Source organism: Peromyscus californicus, unplaced genomic scaffold, assembly GCF_007827085.1.
Source record: "Peromyscus californicus insignis strain IS unplaced genomic scaffold, ASM782708v3 Scaffold_13__1_contigs__length_99412109, whole genome shotgun sequence".
NCBI lineage: Eukaryota > Metazoa > Chordata > Mammalia > Rodentia > Cricetidae > Peromyscus > Peromyscus californicus.
This window is the reverse complement of record NW_026294424.1, coordinates 2,748,312-2,768,511: the sequence shown is the minus strand read 5'-3', so window position 1 is coordinate 2,768,511 and position 20,200 is coordinate 2,748,312. Positions and strand designations below refer to the sequence as shown.

The following is a 20,200-nucleotide window of genomic DNA, read 5'->3' as shown; positions in this document are numbered from 1 at the left end:
GGGGGACCGACCCTGCCAAGCTGAGCCCCTGCAGCTGCTGGGAGACAGCACTAAGCTGATGGGCCAGAAGGGCAGAGCAGCTGAGCAGTCAGAAGAGACTCCCTGGAGTTACTGAGCTGAGCTTGGTGCTTGTCTGAGCACTGCAGTCTGGTTATGGTGGATGGGGTGCTGTGGCTTCCCGGATGCCCTTTCAGGGCTTTCAGGAGCTGAGGAGCAGACCTGCAGATGCAGCTAGGCTGCCCTAGGTTCTGTCTCTGTCCTCCTGAGAGGTCTTTGAGGAATGCATTAGTGTTGGTTTGGGCAGCTTTTCCCATAGCCCTCCAGGTAATGTACCCCAGAGATACACCAAGACTCCACACCCAAGGTGGTTGTTATCAGGCCTTCCGTGGGCTGATGTAGTCCTGGGGTTCTTATTACTTTATGGAAGTACGCCCTCCTTCCAGTTCTCCTTTCTGTCAACTCCCCACCACCACCGCCTACCACAGGCACCTTACACTAGTCACACCATCCTGGGCACAAACTTAGAGACCTTCACTTGCTACACACCTGGGATCTCAGTCTTGTCCAAGCCTCCCATTGCATTACTAGAGTATGACACTGCTCTGCTGGGTCCCCATCACCCAGCATGGGGCCCAGCACATGGTAGTCGGTTCAGGTTGCTTGTCTGGGACATGGGCTCTGGCAGGTCCTTGGTTTCTGTGGGAGTGGAAGATGAGCTGTGCAAGCACTGAGTGCCTACGTTACTTCACTGTCCATTCTTCACCTGCCATGCCTTAAAGTCAACATGACACATCCACATACCAGCCCTGCCCAGGGTCAGGAGAAAAGAGTGTAGAATCTCAGGCCTGTAAAGTTAGCTTTGTAATTCTAATGAAGCCTTGTTTATTCTTGCCTTTCTTTCTGTAGAATTTGGAGTGGAAAGAATCTCAAAATATTAAACTGAAATTACCCAGTTTTTAAGATATGTTAGCACCTTACTATAATATGAATGAGATTTAAAACAAAACAAAAAAAAACCAAACAAAAACCAATCAAGCTGGGCATTGGTGGTACACGCCTTTAATCTCAGCACTCAGATGGCAGAGGTAGGTGAATCTCAATGAGTTCGAGACCAGCCTGGTCTACAGAGCGAGTTCTAGAACAGCCAGGGCTACAAAGAGAAATCCTGTTTTCAAAAACCAAAAAAAAAACAAACCAAAAAACCCCACAAAATACACACAAAAAACCCTAATAAAATCAAAACAACAAAACCCTTGTGTAAGTGTTTATGTAAAGCTTGGGATACAGTTCCCCGAAGCCCCCAGCCTCGGTGCCTGTCCAGAGTCCAGGCCTTTAGTTCCTGGCTGCACTCTGGCACCCTCTGGTGGCAGATGTCTGCTTCAGCTTGCAGATCTGGCTGATCCCCTCAGCAAGGCAGGGGGTGTTGGTACCAAGAGTGGGACCTACCCTTTGACTCCAGATCCCTGTCTGAGGAGCTCTGCCATTCTCTGCCTGGCCTCGCTCATCTCTGTGTTCCCTCCCCCAAGAAAACAAAAAGTTGGGAACCCCCTTTTTGAGAAAGTGGGGTACCACCAAGGCCAGTTGACAAACAGAACCATGGACACGTCTAAGAGCCAGGTTTATGTAAGCCAGGCCTGTTATCCAGGGAGACTTACTTTCTCTCTCTCTCTGAAACTTAAATCCCAAGAATGTATTAAATATGGTAATGTCCCATGAAGTCATGGTCTAAATTAAGGGAGGACCTGTCTCATGCAATCATTCCTCCGTGGCTAAAATGTTGGGCAAGCTACGGCATCTGGTGACTGTGGCCAGATTCTGTCTGGAGAGAGGGCACGGTAGAGCCAGTGCTGCTGTCTGTTCAGATGGTGGGCGGTGTCCAGAGACAGCTGTGTGCACGTGGGGAAGCAGCTGCCTGTGAGCCCTCACTCAGAGTCATGGGCAGTTCAGGGGCATTGCTGCTAAGTTCTCCAGGTGTGCATTGGTCTCTCACTAGTCTCACTGCTGACACAATGCCCTAGTACCTTCTGCCCAGTCTGCTGGCTGAGGCTACCTGCCTGCTTTAGTGTTGGAGGCTATCTGCCTGTCCTGGTGTCTGAGGCTATCTGCCTGTCCTGGTGTCTGAGGATATCTACCCTGGCTGGTGTCTGATGCCATCTGCCCAGGCTAGTGTCTAAGGCTATCTGACTGGCCCAGTGTCTGATGCCATCTGCCTGGCCTGATGTCTGAGGCTCTCTACAGTGTGGTCACTGAGGGTCCTGTGCCTCTATATCTTCTACTCATTGCCTAGGCCCAGCTAAAGGCAGCTCAGCTGCTGGTTCTGCAGACCTTCATGACATATCCTTTTCCTACCTGGCAGCTCCATGACTCCCATGATGCCATAGAGTTCAGTGCTTTTTTTTTTTTTAAATAGGGTCTCCCATACCATCCAGGTTGATCTTGAACTCATCTACCTCCTGAGTGCTGAAAATATATTCATGTATTCCCACACTGGTCAGTTTTTATTGTTGAGACAGGGTCTTATTATATAGTCCAGGCTGGCCTTGAACTCTTGATCCTCCCTGCCCCTCACTGCTGCATGCTGGGATCACAGGCATGTGCTGTCACTCCCAGGGAGGGTGGCTCTTTAACAGTGGTTAAACAGTCGCTGTGTGTGTGAGCCTTGCCTATGGAGTATATCAAGTTACTCGAGGGCTTCCCGGCATCCTGTTTGTGGACTTGTGCTCCGAAAACACTTCGGCTCTGTTGACACAGGTGACATCTACTCAGAAGTCCACCATGTGGCTTTCAGCATGACTGAGGCCTGTAGGTGGTGTTCACAACACAGAGAGCGACGGATCCACTAAGATGTTCCTCTGACTGCATTCTAAAGCGGGCCTTTCCTTTTAAAATAATATCAAGCCAGAATGGTTCTATCTACATATGAAAAGCCTTTAAAAGAGCAGTATTATGTAACTACGGTGGTCTACAGACTGAAGATCAGGTGAGGCCTGCAGCCATACTGGGAATAACCTTCCTTATCCATCTCCTCTGCTTTCATATAGGCATCGGGTCTGACTGTGGCCTCTGGTAGGGCTCCCCGCACCTGAGGGTGCCTCCTCCTTCCCAGGTGGCCCTTGGAGACCAAGTTTAAAAGCTGCCTGAACACAAGAGAGCAGCAAGTCCCCTGTTCCAGAGCCCACAGGCTTCTGTCCCTGTGTCTGTGACCTCACAGATTTCTTGACTGTCATGGCAAATGGCAATTTTTGTTCATCAAGAGGGTACACTTTAGAGTGTGTGGGTACAGGCGATCCACACCTAGGTGAGGACCTACACTTTGCAAATGTGAGTATTCATGGAGTAATATCTTGAAAATATTCATCAGAGATGTACAAAACTCTGCCCGGGCCCTGAGTATGTGAGCATACATGTACAAGGACTGAAAGAGGCTGAGTGACACCCAGCATTCTTCACCGCCTTCCCTCACCGCTGCTACCCTTTCCCACTGTCTAATCCTCTTCTAATCTCTGAGTGGTGGGATCTGCAGTGCGGAACAGTTGGAGGCCATAGCAGCCACAACGGCCACAGCTGCCACAGTCACCATGGACCCTCTAACTCATGCCTCAGTATTTCTAGAAAGTGTGCTTTGTGTTTATGATAGTCCCAAACTGTCATTTCCATGTGTTTGAGGGTTTTTCTCTGTTAGGGGATAATTCTCCCTGTAATTTTGTCACGTGTGACATCCCACCTCTGTGTGATGCGCTGAAGATACAGTATCATGACAGATACACCACGAACACCATCACACAGACCCAGACTCAGGCAGTCAGGTTTCATCTGCGTTAGTCTCCCCATGAGATGAAGCCCTCGCCTCCACATGTGGGGATGGAGCATAGAGACCAGGAGGAGGCCTCGGGCCTGTGGGTGGGGAGCTCATACCAGCCACGTTCTGTCACTTGCTGGAACACATCCAGCGCTGGAGAGCTCACCACTCCCCAAGCCTCCCACTTCCTGGAGGATTTTCATCTTCAGACACTTTTCTTTCTCTGTCTTCCATGCCCTGCTCACAGTGTTTGCAGTTAGATCTTTTTTCATGCGATTTCTCTTCTGTTACATGCAGGCAGCTGTCAGTCCCCACTGCCTTCTACACATTCCACATCCACTGTCACTGTCTCAGGGTGGGTTCCAGGTTTCCATGTAAGCAGCAAGCAGCTGAAACTGGTTCTTACACCATAAAATGGCTTCTGCACCAGTGAAAAGCCTCTAGGTCCTGTGGAGAGCTAGCCTTGTAATAATGGCTCTTCTTTCTTTGTTAACATTTCAAACCCGGGGTGTGAGCATGTGTTTCATGCATGGCACTTCCCTGTAAGAGACCACAGACAAGGGACCTGGGTAGATCTCACTTGTACCTTGGCTTGCTCAGGAGGCTGAGCTGTGGTGTCCTCTCCTTACAGGGTACCTAAATGTGCTCTCCAACAGCCGCTGGCGGGAGCGCTGGTGCAGAGTGAAGGACAGCAAGCTCATTTTCCACAAGGACAGGGCTGACCTGAAGACCCACATCGTCTCCATCCCTCTCCGTGGCTGCGAGGTGATTCCGGGCTTGGATTCTAAGCACCCACTGACCTTCCGGCTGCTTCGCAATGGACAGGAGGTGGCCGTGCTAGAGGTATGGGATTCCCTGGGGCCCCTGTCCAGAGAGGTGTGCACATGCTGTCAACAACACCATGATTAGGTCCTTTGCAGAAGACCCTAGCTCCCTGCAGAATCGGACTTTGATCCAGCCCCTTCCCTCCCTTGGCCCATCCTGTTTTGAGCTATCTTCTGGGTATCTCTTTTGGAGAGTCAGGGACTGCACAGGCTGCCTAGGGTACTGTGCATGACAACTTTGCTTGCCAGAGTTAAATGCCCAGCTCCAAATAATGGGTCACTTTCTCAAAGTAATAACTTGTTGAAAAGTCTCCATTAAATAAAATATTTCTTCTAAGCATAGGCTACTGGGGCACATGGGGACTATTTCCGTCACTTGTCTTTCGGAAAGCTCTCTACCTGTTTTCTAGTTGAAAAGGCATTTTGGGGTCCCTGGTACCCTGCGGCAGGGTCAGTGAGCTGCACTACACAGGAGCAGGAGTACCTTCAGCTTCCCAGTGGCTGCTGCTGCTGTTGCTCCTCCTCCTCCTCCTCCTCCTCCTCTTCCTCCTCCTCCTCCTTTCTTCTTTTTCAAGGCAGGGTTTCTCTGTGTAGCCCTGTAGCCTTGGCTGTCCTGGAATTTGCTCTGTAGCCCAGGCTGGCCTCAAACTCAAAGATCTGCCTGCCTCTGCCTCCCGAGTGTTGGGATTAAAGGCGTGTACCACCACCACCTTGCTGCTTGGCTGCCTTTGAAGGACTAATTCACCAATCCTCCATCTTGTTATTTTCTACCTGCCATTAATCCAGACTTATTTTTCCTATTTCCTTCTCTTATTATGAGTATCTTTATTATGAGTATGACACACACACACACACACACACACACACACACACACACACACACACACCATCTATCTGCAGATGTCAAGACTGTTGGTTTTCCAGGGCACATGTCAGTGTGTTCATGCCGCGAGGGCAGCAGAAGTGATGCTGTGTTGGACAGTGGGCTGACATGCAAGCTGTCCACCAGATGCAGAGCCAAATCTTAAATGGCTGTGGTGTGGGGCTCTGACCAGGGTCAAGGTGTCAAGTCAAGCAGTCAATGAGATCTGGAGTTTCAAAATGTGGGTGCTTATTTCCACAATTGCTTTCACAGTAGGTTTTCTCGTTTGGTTTAGTTTTTGTTAGACCAGGGCCTGCGTTCTCCCTACAGAGCTCACTAGTCCCTGTAGTCTCAGGAACCAAGATGATGACTGCGCCCCCTGGTGGCTGCTGTGCAGCAACCCTTGTCCCAGAAGGCCTGCAGTAGTCCAGGTCTGGGATGCTGTGTCTACCCCTGCTGACAACAGCCAAGTCTGGTTTTCCTCTTGGCCTCTTACCTGCCTGTGAAAACCAGCAATAGGCTAGAGTCAGAGTCCTTTGCAAACCTCTGTGTGGTCTGAGGCCTTTGAGTAATGACAGCTGAGACCTTGGAGGGAGCTGTCCTCAGAGCAGATGCAGGTCTCGGGAAGCTTCAGCAGCAGATGCCAGAGGCCCCAGGGAAGAAGATGCAGGGGCTGGCACAGGAGGATGAGAACTGGACTGGGTGTCCGGACAAGAAGAGGAGCTCTGGGTGGGGTGGGTGGGATCTACCTCTGTGAGTGTCCTTAATGCTGAGTCCATGAAGAGCAGAAAGTTCCATAGCTTTCAGAATACCTGCAGCCCTAGCAGGTGCGAGTTCCTCCAGCGTGGTGGAGAATGCATTTATTCTCCTGAAGAACAGCAAGAACTTGTTTAACTGGCATCTTCCCAAGTCAGCAGCTGTTTCTACAGGGCTAAGGTGACTTAGTGCTCACACACAGGGCTGTGGGGCTGAGGTGACTTAGTGCTCACACACAGGGCTGTGGGGCTGAGGTGACTTAAGGCTCACACACAGGGCTGTGGGGCTGAGGTGACTTAGTGCTCACACACAGGGCTGTGGGGCTGAGGTGACTTAGTGCTCACACACAGGGCTGTGGGGCTGAGGTGACTTAGTGCTCACACACAGGGCTGTGGGGCTGAGGTGACTTAAGGCTCACACACAGGGCTAGGGATATAGCTCACTTGTCTAGCATGTTTGAGGCCCTGGGTTCCATCCCCAAAACCACACCAAAAAAAGCCAGTTGAGTCACACACACACACACACACACACACACACACACACACACACACACACACACCTTACTGATGGTCATGCAGTGGGCCAGCAATACAGGCTGAAGGCTGTTGCCTGTGCTTCCTCACATTTTTTTGGGAATTACAGAACCAGTGCAAAGAAGGGCCACATGTCCTTCCCCACTGTGGTGTTTCCTAATGTCCCAACACACAGATTTCCACACCCTTTTGTGGATCCCCCCCTCTACTCTTAAATAATTCAATGTGTGTTTGGAAAAAATAAAAACAAAAGTAAGGGCCACTGCTTTGCTAGAACCACAGTGATGACAAGAAGGGATGCCTAGGTCTTAATCTGAATTTCCCAATTATGGCAGCATGGTCCTAGTGCCTGATGTATATCTGAAAACCTTGTGGCTATTTATCCCCCAAATCTCCCAGTCTCTCCATCCAGTTCATGCTGCTGATACTCCCCAGGGCATGGGCCTGATAGACTATAGAAGATCCTTCCTTTGGAGTGTACCTTCCCCTCCTGACACTGGGCTATCCTGGCACCCTTAGCAGGAGCCAGATGGAAGTGGTGTCACTGTATGATGTGACCTTTAGGGAGGTGCTTGCTGTCATATGTCTCACTAATGACGTGATTCATCTCGACACTATTAGTTACTTTTCTATTGCTATGATAAAATGCCATGACCAAGGCAACTGAGAGAAGAAAGAATATGTTTGGATTTAGGGTTCCAGAGCAGCAAGAGCCCATCATGTGGGGGAGGGATGGCAGCAAGCAGCAGACATCGCCATTGGAGCAGAAAACTGTGAGCTCACATCCTTCACCAAACCGGAAGTTTATGAGGCTTTTTTCTTTCTAAGCCTGTCCCCAGTAACATAGTTCCTCCATCCAGGCTGCACCACCTAAACCTCCCCAAACAGCTTACCTTAGAGATCATTCTCTATTTATAAAAACAATATTTTTATACAAAACTCTCTCCAACTTCTTGAAATCAAATTAGTTAAAATTTTCAAATACCATCTTAAAAGGTAATGGAGTTTCTAAAGCACTTACAATTTTAAAGGTAGTCTGAGAAATACATTAAAGAGGTCATAAGGTCTAGTGCCTCCAGGTGTCTTAAAAACATACAGAGCCGGTGAGAACCACAGAATAGTGTTCCTCCTGCAGAGATGCAGTGGACATGGTAAGTCGCCTTCTTGTTCTTTTAAATAGTATCTTGATAAGAGAAACATGCTCAGCCTCTCAGACCACACCAGCTGTAGCCAGGACATCTGGGAGCTGTGGGGGAATGCACCCTCATGTTTCCGAGGCCAGACCCTCAGCAGAGTTTGTGACAACGCGTTGTGCCTCAGATGCCTGTGAATCTCTATGTCTTCCACTTGGGTGCCCTCTCCCAGATAATGGGGAGGCACCTTGGTGGCTCAGACTCTTAGTTCCTTCCATAGTTTTCCTATAACCTCTAGCTCTCTGGCCTAGTGTGAGCACAAGGCCAGTCCTCTCACTCAGGCCATGCATGTGGCTCTTTTCTCGGCCACACTTGGGGCTCCATGTTTTCTTTCCCTGCCTGTCACACATCTCTGTGTTTGGTTAAAAGAATCACACTTTCTTCCCCATGGCAGGCATCATCTTCTGAAGACATGGGCAGATGGATTGGCATCTTACTGGCTGAGACGGGGTCATCAACAGACCCGGGAGCCCTGCACTATGATTATATAGACGTGGAGATGTCAGCCAATGTCATCCAGACAGCCAAACAGACCTTCTGGTAAGACTCACGCATAGCCTGTGGAAGTCCTGAATTAGCAGCATCCTTCTTCTAAGAACTGTTTGACAGTAGGTGCTGGGTGAGCATGCAAACCAGAAGCATGCCTGAGGACTTTTCCTTGGTGGGGTGCTGGCCCTGATGGCCCTAATGTTGGTCATTTCAGCCCCCTGGGATTTCTGCTAGAGCAGGCTTGTCAAACTTGTCTGAAGATGGTAGTACTGGCTTCGTGGCCCAGATGGTCCCTGTTACAGTCACTTAGCTCTGCCCTTGCAGCCGGAGACAGTAAGGGATTGTGACTGTTTTTATTTGCACCACCAGGTACTAGTCCTGATTTTCTCCTGTGGGCAGCTGGGCAGCTGTTCCCAGCTTCTGTGTGATTAGGGGCCTTCTAGAAAGGATTCTGTATGTTGCTGAAATAAGGCCCAAGATTTTTTTGTTTTGTTTTTTCATTTTGTTTTTTTGAGGCAAGGTTTCTCTGTGTAGCCTTGGCCATGCTGGAACTCTTTCTGGAGACCAGGTAGGCTTCAAACTCAGAGATTTAACTGCCTCTGGTTCCCAAGTGCTGGGATTAAAAGCATGTGCCCCCACCACCCAGCAAAGCCCAAGATCTTAAATCTGTCAGTGCAGTGCTTTTTAAATTTAAATTGTGACAAATAATGCTACTTTGTGCAAAAGCATACTTTTGAGCCAGGATGCTTCCTGAACACAATAATAATGGGGGTTTGTAGCAGCAGTTCCCATGCTGGCAGTCAGCATCATGGGGGATTCAGCAGTACTGGGCATTCAGCATCATCAGCTGTCCCACGAGGGCCAAGTGTTTTCCATACTACCTGAGATGTGTTCTCCTTTCTCGATGTTTTGACATGTGCGTTGTTGTCCAGGCTGTGATGATGAACAGGGTCCTCCACAGTGCTGTGCCCCTGGCATGCATCCACCTCATACACAGTGACAGTAGGGAATGCTGGATGCATTTGGGGTGACCTTGGACTAGGAGGACTCCAGTTGCTCTGGTGTTCTGAGTGCCACAGTGAGCCCCACATGGCCCAGGGGTGAAGAGCCGCACAGCAGACACAAGGAGAACTTCCAGGCAGTGAGTTGCCCATGGGTTGCCAGGCTGCCATTTCTAAATTCCTTGTTTTTACCTTGAAAGAGAGTAGGAAGGGCTTAAATTCAGTAGGTAGTGAGCAGGAACTCTTCATAGAAGATCTGAAACCAGCCACGAGTCCCTAAACACTAGGAAATCTGAACAAAGCATCCTGGGCCAGTTGTGACGTGTCCAAATGCACCCAGACACATAGGTCAATCCCTGTATCTGACCTCTTTTTTTTAACATCTATAAAGTACTTTAAAAATATTTTATGTAATATATTTTGATCGTATTTTTTCTTCTTCCATAACTCCTCCAAGATCTTCCCATCCACTCAACTTTGTGTTCTCTCTCTCTCTCTCAAAACAAAGACAAAAAACAAAACAAAAAAACAAAAAACAAAACAACAACAAAAAAACCCAAAGAAAACAAAACAAAGCCCAAAAGACAAAAACTACCAAACCATAACCAAAAAAGCATACACACAAAACCACCTGAGGTCCTTTTTGTGTTGGCAACTACTCCTGGGTGTGGGGCCAGGCCTAGAATGTGGTTGATATGCCTGATGACACTCCATTGGAGAAAATGGATTTCCCCTTTCCTGGTCGATGTCAACTGCAAATAGCTTATTTTGAGGTCGGGGGGCAGGGGTGTTGAGATCGGGTCTCTCTACATAGCTCTGGCTGCCCTGGAACTCACTCTGTAGACCAGGCTGATCTCAAACTCCACCTGCCTCTGCCTCCTGAGTGTTGAAATTAAAGGTGTGCTCCACCATACCCGGTACAAATAGCTCTTGGTTCATGGTGGAACCTTGTGTCTACTTTTCTTCCATGCTGGGGTTTTGTCTGGTTTAAACCTGTGCAGATCTTGTGTGTGCTGCCATAGTCTCTGTGAGTTCATACATGGATCAGTTCTGTTGTGTCTGGAAGACAGTTTCCTTGGAGTCATCCACCACCTCTGGCTCTTAAAATCTTTCTGTCTCCTCTTCCTCATAGATCCATGAACCTTGAGGGAAGTTTGGTGAAAATATTCCATTTATAACTGAGTGATCCAAAGTCTCTCACTCTCTACACATTGTCCAGTTGATGATCCTGCTTTAATTACCATCTACTGTAAGAAGCAGACTCTCTGATGAGGGTTGAGCAATGTTCTGGTCTTTAGGTATAGCAGTATTTCATTAGGAGTCATTTTATTGCTATATTCCTTTAGCAGAATAATTGTTGTAGGTTTTCCCCTAGGACCTATTTACTCCCAGGTTCTTGGTCACTTTAGCAGTGATAGGTATGAGTTCCATCTCATAGAGTGGGGCCTTAATGTCAATTAAAAAAATGGTTGGTTACTACCATAACATTTGTGCCACTATCACACCAGTATGCAGACAGATTGCTGTTGTAGGTCAATGGGGTTTGTAACTGGGCTATGTTAATGATTTTTTTCTCCTCCTGTAGTGTGTATAGTACCTCAGCACTATGGACACTACTCAGTAGCGGTAAAGCTTCTCTTAGGGCATTAACTCTATTTTTCCAGGTTTGATGGAATAAGTAAGTGGTATCTTCAGCAACAGGATATTACCATCAGGTTGTGGAAATAACCAGTAGCACTGGCAATAGCCTGTAACATTGGGGTGACTATGGGACCCCTTTGGCCAATGATTCAATAAGATGTAACCCACTCCTGCAACTGGGGGTTTTACTTGGTAGCATGAGATGTCTAGTTGGTGCATTGTCTCCCCGCTGTATGGTATCTCCATTTAAATTCTTTTTATGTATTTTAGGAAGCTTCTAGTATAGGAGGTTTCCAAATGGCTTTTCAAAAGGCCTTCAGTGTTAGTCGTCCCTCCCATCTTCCCTCCTTTAGCCCTGCCCTGGCCTCCCCCTCCCCACTTAATCCCCCTATTCTAGTTCTCCTTTGTAACTCTATATCCTGTTTCCCCTTCCTTGGGACACTCCCCCGCAGTCCCTTACAAACTACCCAACTCCTATGTGGATATTTTAAATGAAAAAGATTCTGTACAGCAAAGGACACAATCATTCCGGCAGTGTGGCGGCCTACAGAACCTGGGGAAAACTTTACCACTTAAACATCTGACAAAAGGTTAGTATCTAGAAGATGCATAGATCTAAAAAAATCTGAACATCAAGAAAACAAATAAGCCAGTTTTAAAACAGGGTATAGAAATATCTTAGGGTTCTTATGATAAAATATGGTGACCAAACACAGCTTGAGGAGGAAAGGGCTTATTTCAGCTTATAGTTTCACACCACAGCCCATCACTGAAGTCAAGGCTGGAATTCAAGCGGGGCACCTCATACTGTGAGGTCTCCACAGCTTGATAGATTAACAGTTGTTATCTGTACTTATGTGGAAGTTACTAAAATCCCCCAAATAAAACTCACTTAATGCTGACTCTAACCAGCAAACAGATCACCGCATTCAGGAGAAACCCTGAATTTCCCTCTGGACACAGCTCAGCTTTTCCTTTATAACTGAGCAGAATTTTAATCTAAACCAAATGTGGGGTGGCCACAGCTTGGAGAAAGGAATGCAGGTTGCTGTTTCAAACACTCTTCACTAAAAAGGCGTAGGCCATAAACTTAGCCTAGGAATCTTTTTTTTTTTTTTTTTTTTTTTTTTTTTTTTTTTTACCTCATTAAAATCTTTTTAGGGATGTTAGCTAGCAATAAAGTTAATTTTCATGTTTTAGTTTTCTAGCCAAACATTCCCATAAAACTTAACAGAGAGGAGACTGAACGAGGAAACAGCCTTCAAAATGTGGTAGCTTGCCAAGGGGATAGATAGTCTGGGATTAAGTTAATTTTTCGCTTTTTATAACTTGGCAGCCATGTGGTGATTCTTTGCCAAACGATTATGAGAATTATCAGCAATTGTGTCTGACTGAAGGGAAGAAGGTAATAATGTTCTGAAAAGGAACAGGAAGCAGAGACAAAAACCCTGCAGGACTCTCCCTGGAGAGTGGCACATCAGAGTGTGGATGGCGCTGGACACTGGGACACGTCCTGAGGCTGACCAAAGACCGTGGGTCAGGTGACTGGACAGTGCCCTGGCACTTCCCCTGGACGTCTCGCAAGTGTTGCCCATTGCAGGCCCAGCAGAACGTGGTGGTGGTCATGATGCTTCTGCCTGACTAAAGAGGGACAGTGGGGAGAGCCACCTTCTGGCCGCCATCTTCAGGCCCTTGCCGGTCTCTGCATCTACATACAACGGTCCCTAGGATGTCCTTCTGTTTGAGATTCGGCATCTTTTCCACTTACACACTTGGCTGAAAGTCATTGTGGAAAGACCCCTGGAGGGGAACGTAGGCCCCCTGCTTACTCTTGGCTCTGCATGAGTTCTCTTTACTGGCCCTGGCCCGCTCTGTAAATTTTAGGATGTTCTGGCCAATGGAGAAGGCCTCTGCCAATGAGGACATGTGTGTATATGCTTTTTGAATCCTTTGGGCATCCCCGTTGAAGGGAGCACAAGTGTACCCACTGTACTCTGTTGACTGTCCTTGATCCTTCCTGATGTCTGTGCAGAAGTATTGAGTACTGGGCATGGTGCCAGAATCTGACGCCACAAAGCAAATATGAGGTCCCTGCTGTGTGGAGGGAAGAGCTATATGAACACACATGCAGCGCTGGGTGTTCGGCAGTGGCTGTGCTCACCACCAGCAGGTGCAGGCACACTAGCTGTCCTGCCGTTCTGTTTATCACACCTTCCCCAGACAGTCCTCAGCTGGGTCGTCTTTTAGTCAACGCCTTAAACATGTACGTGAAACATGCAGGATCTCCCCAGTGGCTAGTGACTCTTCCCTTCTTGCACTTTCTCCTTCCCATGACTTGAACTTTCCTACACTTGATTTGACGTAGATTAAGTATAGAATAATTAATTATAGCTTTGTTCATAAACTAAGAAGTCTGTTATTGCATCTGCCAGAAGAGCCGTGCTTGCTACCTTCTTCCAGCAGGTGGCGGCAGTGCACTGTGAGAGACGCAGCCATTTGGGTGTGCAGGTGGCTGGCTATGTTGCCCCAAGCTACTTTCCTCAGAGAAACGAAGTTTTGGGGAAAATGCTTTGTCGGTTAACTTTCTGGGATTTTAGTTTCCCCATTTAGGAGAAAATGCTACCCTTGGTTCTTTCTTCCTGGGTTTTTACAGTTCTCCTAAAACAAGCCCAGCTTCCTGAAGCTTCCTGAGAGTCCAGCCCACCGCTCCTCCATTGTGCTCTGGAGACTGGAGTGGCAAAACACTTCAGACGCTTGTGTTCTGGTGGGGAGAGGCAGATGAGGAGCAGGTGCAGAATAGGCTCGGTGGGGGTACAAAAGGAGGAAAGTCAGCATTGCTGTAGAGGGAGTCTCCTCCTTGCTCTCCGTCAGGGAAGACCCCTCTGGTGCATGCAGGACACTCCTAAGAGCTGCATCCTGGGTGAGAGGAGGGGCAGTGGAGAAGTGGAGGATGCTGAATAGGCCCTGAGCAGTCCTGACACATGCAGGCTGGGAAGCAGGAAGCCAGAGGAGCCAGGGTTGGAGCTGGAGTCTGGTGAATGCGGCCCGCTCTGGACAGTGTTTCTCTTGATTTTTCTTGGTGACTTTTTTTTTTCATTTTTCTTTATTAAGAAATTTTCTACTCACTCCACATGCTATCCACAGACCCCCCCTCCTCCCTCCTCCCACCCCCAGCCCTTTTTCCCAAGCCACCCCACATCCCCACATCCCCCAAATCGAGGTCTCCTATGGGGAGTCAGCAAAGCCCAGCACACTGAGCCTAGGCAGGTTCTTGGTGACTTTTGAAGCCTCTGGGTAGTGGTAGGCAGAGGGTTCCTGTGCTCTGGCTCTCTGGGGAGCATGGATGGGGAGGAGAGACAAATTGTCCTTTCCCTATATGTGCAGACTCTTGTCTCCACCTCTGGCCACCAGGTATGGGCTCTTCTCACAGCAGGAGACACCCCAGTTCTCTGTGGACTCCAGCAGGGGCCCACTGTAGGACAATTCTGACACTGTCCACCAGGACACAGTGTCAGGCCCTGAAGATCAAAAGCTCTGTCCCCAGGACTCTGTCCATTTCAGACGTCATTCACGAATCCAGTTTGTCATCCATGCTCGTCAAAGAGCAGGTGTTAATTTGAGGTTCTCACAACCCCCACAGACACTCCTTAGACCCCAGGAAGTGGTTGTTTGCTAGGTGTGTGTGTTAGGAATCCACCAGCATGGAACTAACTCTTGGGTAGGAGGGGCAGAGGGTCAGCTCTGGGATACAGGAGCCCCGTACCTCTTCCCTGGCTACACTGCTCTCCCTGGATCTGGCAGCTTCCTTGGGTAATGCCTTCTCTAGGGATGGTGACATCCCTGGGTGTAGCACTTTCCTGGATACAGTGCTCTCTCAGTGTGAACACCTTCCCTGGGTACAGCTTCTTCCTGGATGAACTGCCTTCCTGGTGCCTCCAACCCAGATGCTCTTCCACCCTACCCTCTCAGAGCTGAAAGTCTCCGACTGGTCATATAGCACCCCCATCCCCAAACACTTCAACTTCCCAGGGGCAGTGAGCAGCTCATTATGATGGACAAAGACAGCCTGTCTCCCATCATCATTAGGAAATCCCAAGATTTTAGGGGCTTTGGCCAAGTAAAGGAACCAAGACCCAAGCAAGTACGTCATATGTATAGCAGCAGCAGCACAGGCTTCTGAAACCTTCGCATGGCTATTCTCAGGGCTTTCAGAAGATCAGGGGCAGCTGAAGGTGTGCTGTGTGGCTGCCAGAGCTCAGTGAGCATTTGATGGACAGCCACAAACATCCCACAGAAGGCCAGGGAGTGGTGGAGGCCACGTCCTCTGCCTTTGGGAGTGGCCAGACTCTGCAGACAGGTTGATACTGGCTCATTGCTGTGAGGGGACGAGCCCATCAGAAAGAGCTGCTGTGCCCTCCCGGGATGTATGTTTTCCCTGGCCATGTGAAAATGGTGAGACCTGTCTGGCCCCCTCCACTTGTAGGTGCTGCTATATATCCGCATACATGGTGTCCATAGTCTGTGCTGGGGCCTGTCTTCGCTCTGGGTGAGGACTGGCCCCAGTCCCTGGAGATGACAGGTACATCTTTCTAAGGGTCCTAAGGGTCCTGCCTCTGAGCCTGACATAGCCTTTGGTACATCAAGGTTCACAGAGGCCCTGCTGATTAACTGGCGTGTCCATGTTTTCTCTCTCTCAGCTTTATGAACAGGCGGGCAGTGTCCACGAGCCCATACCTGGGGAGCATCTCCAATGGCTACGCCCACCCCAGCGGGACAGCGCTACACTACGATGATGTCCCCTGTGTCAACGGCTCGGTGAGTGTCCTTCCAGAGCCAATGGTCAGTTTTGTTAGAAGACAAATTGCCAGCTGGTTCTGTCCTGCAGTGCCTAGTTTTCCATCCTAGTGAGTTGAGATTGGGAATTGTACCACTTCTCCCCCAAACCCTGGTCTCTGACAGAAACAGCGGTCATGTGATCCCTAGTAGACAGCTCGTCTTCTCCTGTTACCATCATCACGCACATCTCATCACCCGAGATACTGGCTGGAAGATAGTGGATTAAATTAGAATAAGCAAATGGAGCTGAAAGGATGTTCGGTTTTACAACTTGTGTCAGTCAGACACAGCACAGTGTAAGTTACCCTGACTAGTTATGCCCAATACAGCTGCAGCCACCATCCAGCCATCAGACAGAAACAGTACCCTGGAGTGACTGCCTTGTTGCACACTTGGATGGTTCCTGGCATGGCTGGTGTGGAGCATTCACACGTGGGGATGCTTTGTGGCAGTGTCATTTGTGTGTCCGTCTATCCGTAGTTTTTATTTTTTCTGTTTTGTCCCATGTTTCTGGGTCATTAGCAGAGCCCTGCTGGGTCTCTGTTGTTTGGCTGATGGCTGTGTACTGTGTACCTTTGGTGGTCAGGCCTGTGCCTGCCTATGTGGTGAGCAGGTGTGGCAGAGCATGTGTGGGAAGCCTTGTGCTGAGAGGAGCCAGTATGTCTTAAGAGTTTCTCAACCTTAGACTTGCATCCTTTCTGTTCCCATCTTCCTTCCTTCCCCAGTATTCTGATGACCCTGGGAGACCTGGTGCTCTCTGTCCTTTGCCCTGTAGCCCTGCGAACAGATCCGTGCTTACTGTAGGGGCTATGCCTGGTGAGCGCTCTGTGCAGGGCTCTCAGCCCAGCCTGTGTGTCATTGTGGTCCCCTCATCCTCATTCTTGCTATTGTCAAGGTGGGGCCTGGCTTCTGTGGCCTCCCTGTATCCGTGCAGTCCCAGCATCACTGCATGGGCCCTATACTCCAGAATCTAGGCTCCCCTCAAGGGTGAGCTGCCCTCCCTGCCTGCGGCCTCTGCAGCCTTCTGTAGGCCTTCCAGACAGGGACCCAGTCACCTGGCAGTCCAGACACTGGCTGGCTCAGGTGCCCTCTGTGCTTCTCCCCAGGTTCACCCATGGTTTCGTGTGTGTTTGGAAATAAACAGCTCTGTGCTAAGGAATCCTCCCTACACACGTGCTGGGCTTTGGGAGCTGAGACATCATGCCCTGTGTGCATGTGTTCTGCCCTTTTGTTTCCTCATGGCTTCCCTGCACAGGCTTCCTTAGCCTGTTTCCTGTGTACAGGCCTCTGTTACCACATGACTGCATTTTGGAGGCTTCATTTCCGAGTTCCATAAAGTCTACACTTTATGACCAAATGCTCAGAGTGTCAGTATTATTTCCCTATAAAAGTTCGGTTCATTCTGCACTCCCTTTGATTCCTTGAGAAGGAAGGGCTCTGCACACACTCACTCTTATTCTAGAAATTTCTGTGGGATTTCGTCACTGTTTACTAAGTATTCCACATGACTTGATCCTTGCTATTTTAGGAAAATGAGAGTCAAGTATAGGCCATTGTGTATCTGTGTGGCTGTCATTGAAATGCTCCATCCTGGCTTTTCTATGTTGTTTTAGGTTGTTTGCTTGTCCCCAGCATCACAAAAATAGACACTGATGTGGCTGCAGAAGAAGACACCCCCACCCTGGGATTTTAGGCCTTTCCTATTTTTATAACAAAGGGCTGTAATTATAGTCTGGCAGGAGGAAGGAGCGCTGCATGGAGAACATAAAAAACAGGCTGAAATGGGCAGAATATATGAATTAATATTTCCTTTTATAATGCAGGGCAATTTACAAAGACCTTTAAAGTCTAAAGGGATCTGGCAGTGGTTAAGAGTTTGGGGTTTCTTTATGCTTTCCTGCCAGTGCTCCGGAGTCCCTGTGTCCTGAGATGTGGCTTTGAACTGTTAACTCTTTGTTCAGGTCCTCTGCTAGCATAATGCCATTGTTCCATCGAAGTCTGAGGCATCCTGCATTATGTGATTACGTGACTTCTGTCTTCAGCAGACATTTTTGGCGGTGGCAATCTTTCCAGATGCTTAAGTGTAGTACTTAGATTATGGTGACCTTGATGGTGGATTTGTTGGCCACAAGGCAGGATGGATGAATTCAGGGTGTTCTTGATGGCAGTCATGTTCCTCCATCAGAGCCTGAGGTTCCATGACAGCACAATGTGTGGCCGTGACTCGGCCCAGCTCAGCCTTTCCCCAGTTGTGTGAGCTGCCTTTGCCTCAGTTTCCCCTGTTTGCTAAGTGGACTCTGTGATGTGTAAGCCAGTGTGTCCGGGGCACAGCAGGTGCCATGGCCCTTGACCGTGATCTCACACGCCTTCCTGTGCAGCAAAGAGCTCCAGGCTCTGCCCAACTCCCCCGACCTCACTTCCTGTGCATCAGCATTCTTCATTTTGAAAGACAGAACAAAACGGTCATAATCTAATGACTCTGGAATGGTTTAAGGACAGAGAAACCTTTCTCATTACTCCAAAGGCAAAGGGACCCTTATGAAGCCACCCAGAGCTGTGGGAGTTTGTGCCTGCCGTATGTGTGCATGAGTGGCTGGTCATGAGAGCTTTGGGGGCTGCTAACATCTCGCTATGCTGACCTTCTCTCTCCTCGTCTGGCCACTAACAAACAGGCTGTATGTGTTGCAGTGGGACATGGATGGCGGCTTTCCTGGCTGTGGGAGCAGAGGCCTGGCAGAAGAGGTGCTTTACGATAACGCGGGCCTCTACGATAACTTGCCATCGCCGACAATCTTTGCTCGCTCCTCTCCTGCTGACCGGAGGGCGTCCCGGACACCCGCCGACAGGCTGTCCTCTAACCACTACAAATCCCCCACCTCCTGCAGCCCACCCTGCTCCCCACCTGTCACTAACACCTCTTCTGTGGGGAGGGCATCTCTCGGGCCACACTCCCAGGTACAGATTGCGTTCCCAAACTCCCTGACATCACCAATGGACCTGCAATGGCCGTGTGTGTACTCACCTCTCACATACCAAAGTGTCACAGTCTTCAGCCATAGCCTAATTCACAGTTAGCCACTGAGGGACTGGAGAGACATTTATGACCAGTTCCCAGCTTGTCTGGCTCCCCCCAACCCAACTCCTGGAGAATTTCCCAGTGCGCTTTCAGAATTATGTTAAAGATTATGAAGAGAGGCCATGCAACTTTCCAGAAGATTCTGGAATGGCAGGTTTCTCTAGTATATTCTACCGTGTAAGTGAGCAAGGGTTGCCCCCAGGGAGTGGTTAGTTCCTGTCTGTAAACGTGGTCAGCACTATTCTGAGAGCCAGTGTGTTTTCTGGGAGAATATGACATGTGTCCTGCACCTGTGTGACAGGAGGGCTCTGATTCTGGGTGACAAATAGGCTTGTGGCTGAACTCTTGTTCGCCCACTCTCTGTGACATGCATCAACATTTCAGAGCAGACACTAACCGCCTTCATGAATTTTTAACCTAAGCGTTTTGTATGTTCTGCCTGGAGTCCTGGTGCCTCATTTAAGAACACTCTGAGAAAAAGCAAGAGGCCAGACTTTCCACATTCCGTTCCATTCTTTGGGTAGTTTTGAGAAAATAACAAACACCAGGCAAGGTCCAGGCTTCCAGGTAGTGGTGACTCATTTTGGCACCTCTAGACATTGCTTTGTCAGAACCGACACACAAGGCTTGCACAATTTTATAATGTGTCAGGCACAATTAATTATTCAGATGCCAGCCCTGGAGAGTCTGACTCTGGAAGTCTGAGGGGTGTGGACTGCTGAGTGACCAGTGTGAGCACCATCGGCCTCTACCAGTGTCACGAGGATCCCCACCCAGACCTGGCCCATGTGTCCTACCTATGTCTCTATCCATTTGCTGCTCTCATAGTTGTCTTTTGGTTAGCCTAGTAAATGTGCCACCTGTGCATTTGGATTGTCCCTTCCTAGGCAGGAATCACGTGATGCACGGTGTGGCACTGTCACTGTTCCTCAGCCTAGTTTCTGTTTCAAACAGGAAACAGTCCCAGGCTGAATTCTAGTGCCTCTGCTTGTCCTGTCCTTGTGTGGCCATTCTTTTAGGAGCCAGTTGGTGGCGAGGCCACACACTCAGAGAGCTCCTGGATGCCATCTTGTGCATGGCTGTGCAGTGTCATTAGGAGTCCTGTGGGAGGTGCCAGTGCCTTTACATTTTTAAGTGAGCAAACAGAGGTTCAGGAAGTTTTGAAGGGCTGGCTCAGGGTTCCCTAAATG

At 49.0% G+C, this 20,200-nt stretch overlaps 1 protein-coding gene across 2 annotated transcripts in view; it reads left to right on the top strand.

Annotated features, from left to right (window-relative positions):
* Afap1 (actin filament associated protein 1) overlaps positions 1–20,200 on the top strand; it is a 117,011-nt gene that overhangs the window by 82,796 nt on the left and 14,015 nt on the right. The window contains exons 10-13 of one of the 2 annotated variants that reach the window (XM_052736101.1): positions 4,431–4,642; positions 8,362–8,507; positions 15,796–15,913; positions 18,623–18,889. In XM_052736101.1, the coding sequence (XP_052592061.1) occupies positions 4,431–4,642; positions 8,362–8,507; positions 15,796–15,913; positions 18,623–18,889 (743 nt within the window). The remainder of the gene's footprint in view (positions 1–4,430; positions 4,643–8,361; positions 8,508–15,795; positions 15,914–18,622; positions 18,890–20,200) is intronic. The other variant, XM_052736102.1, reaches the window with a different exon arrangement.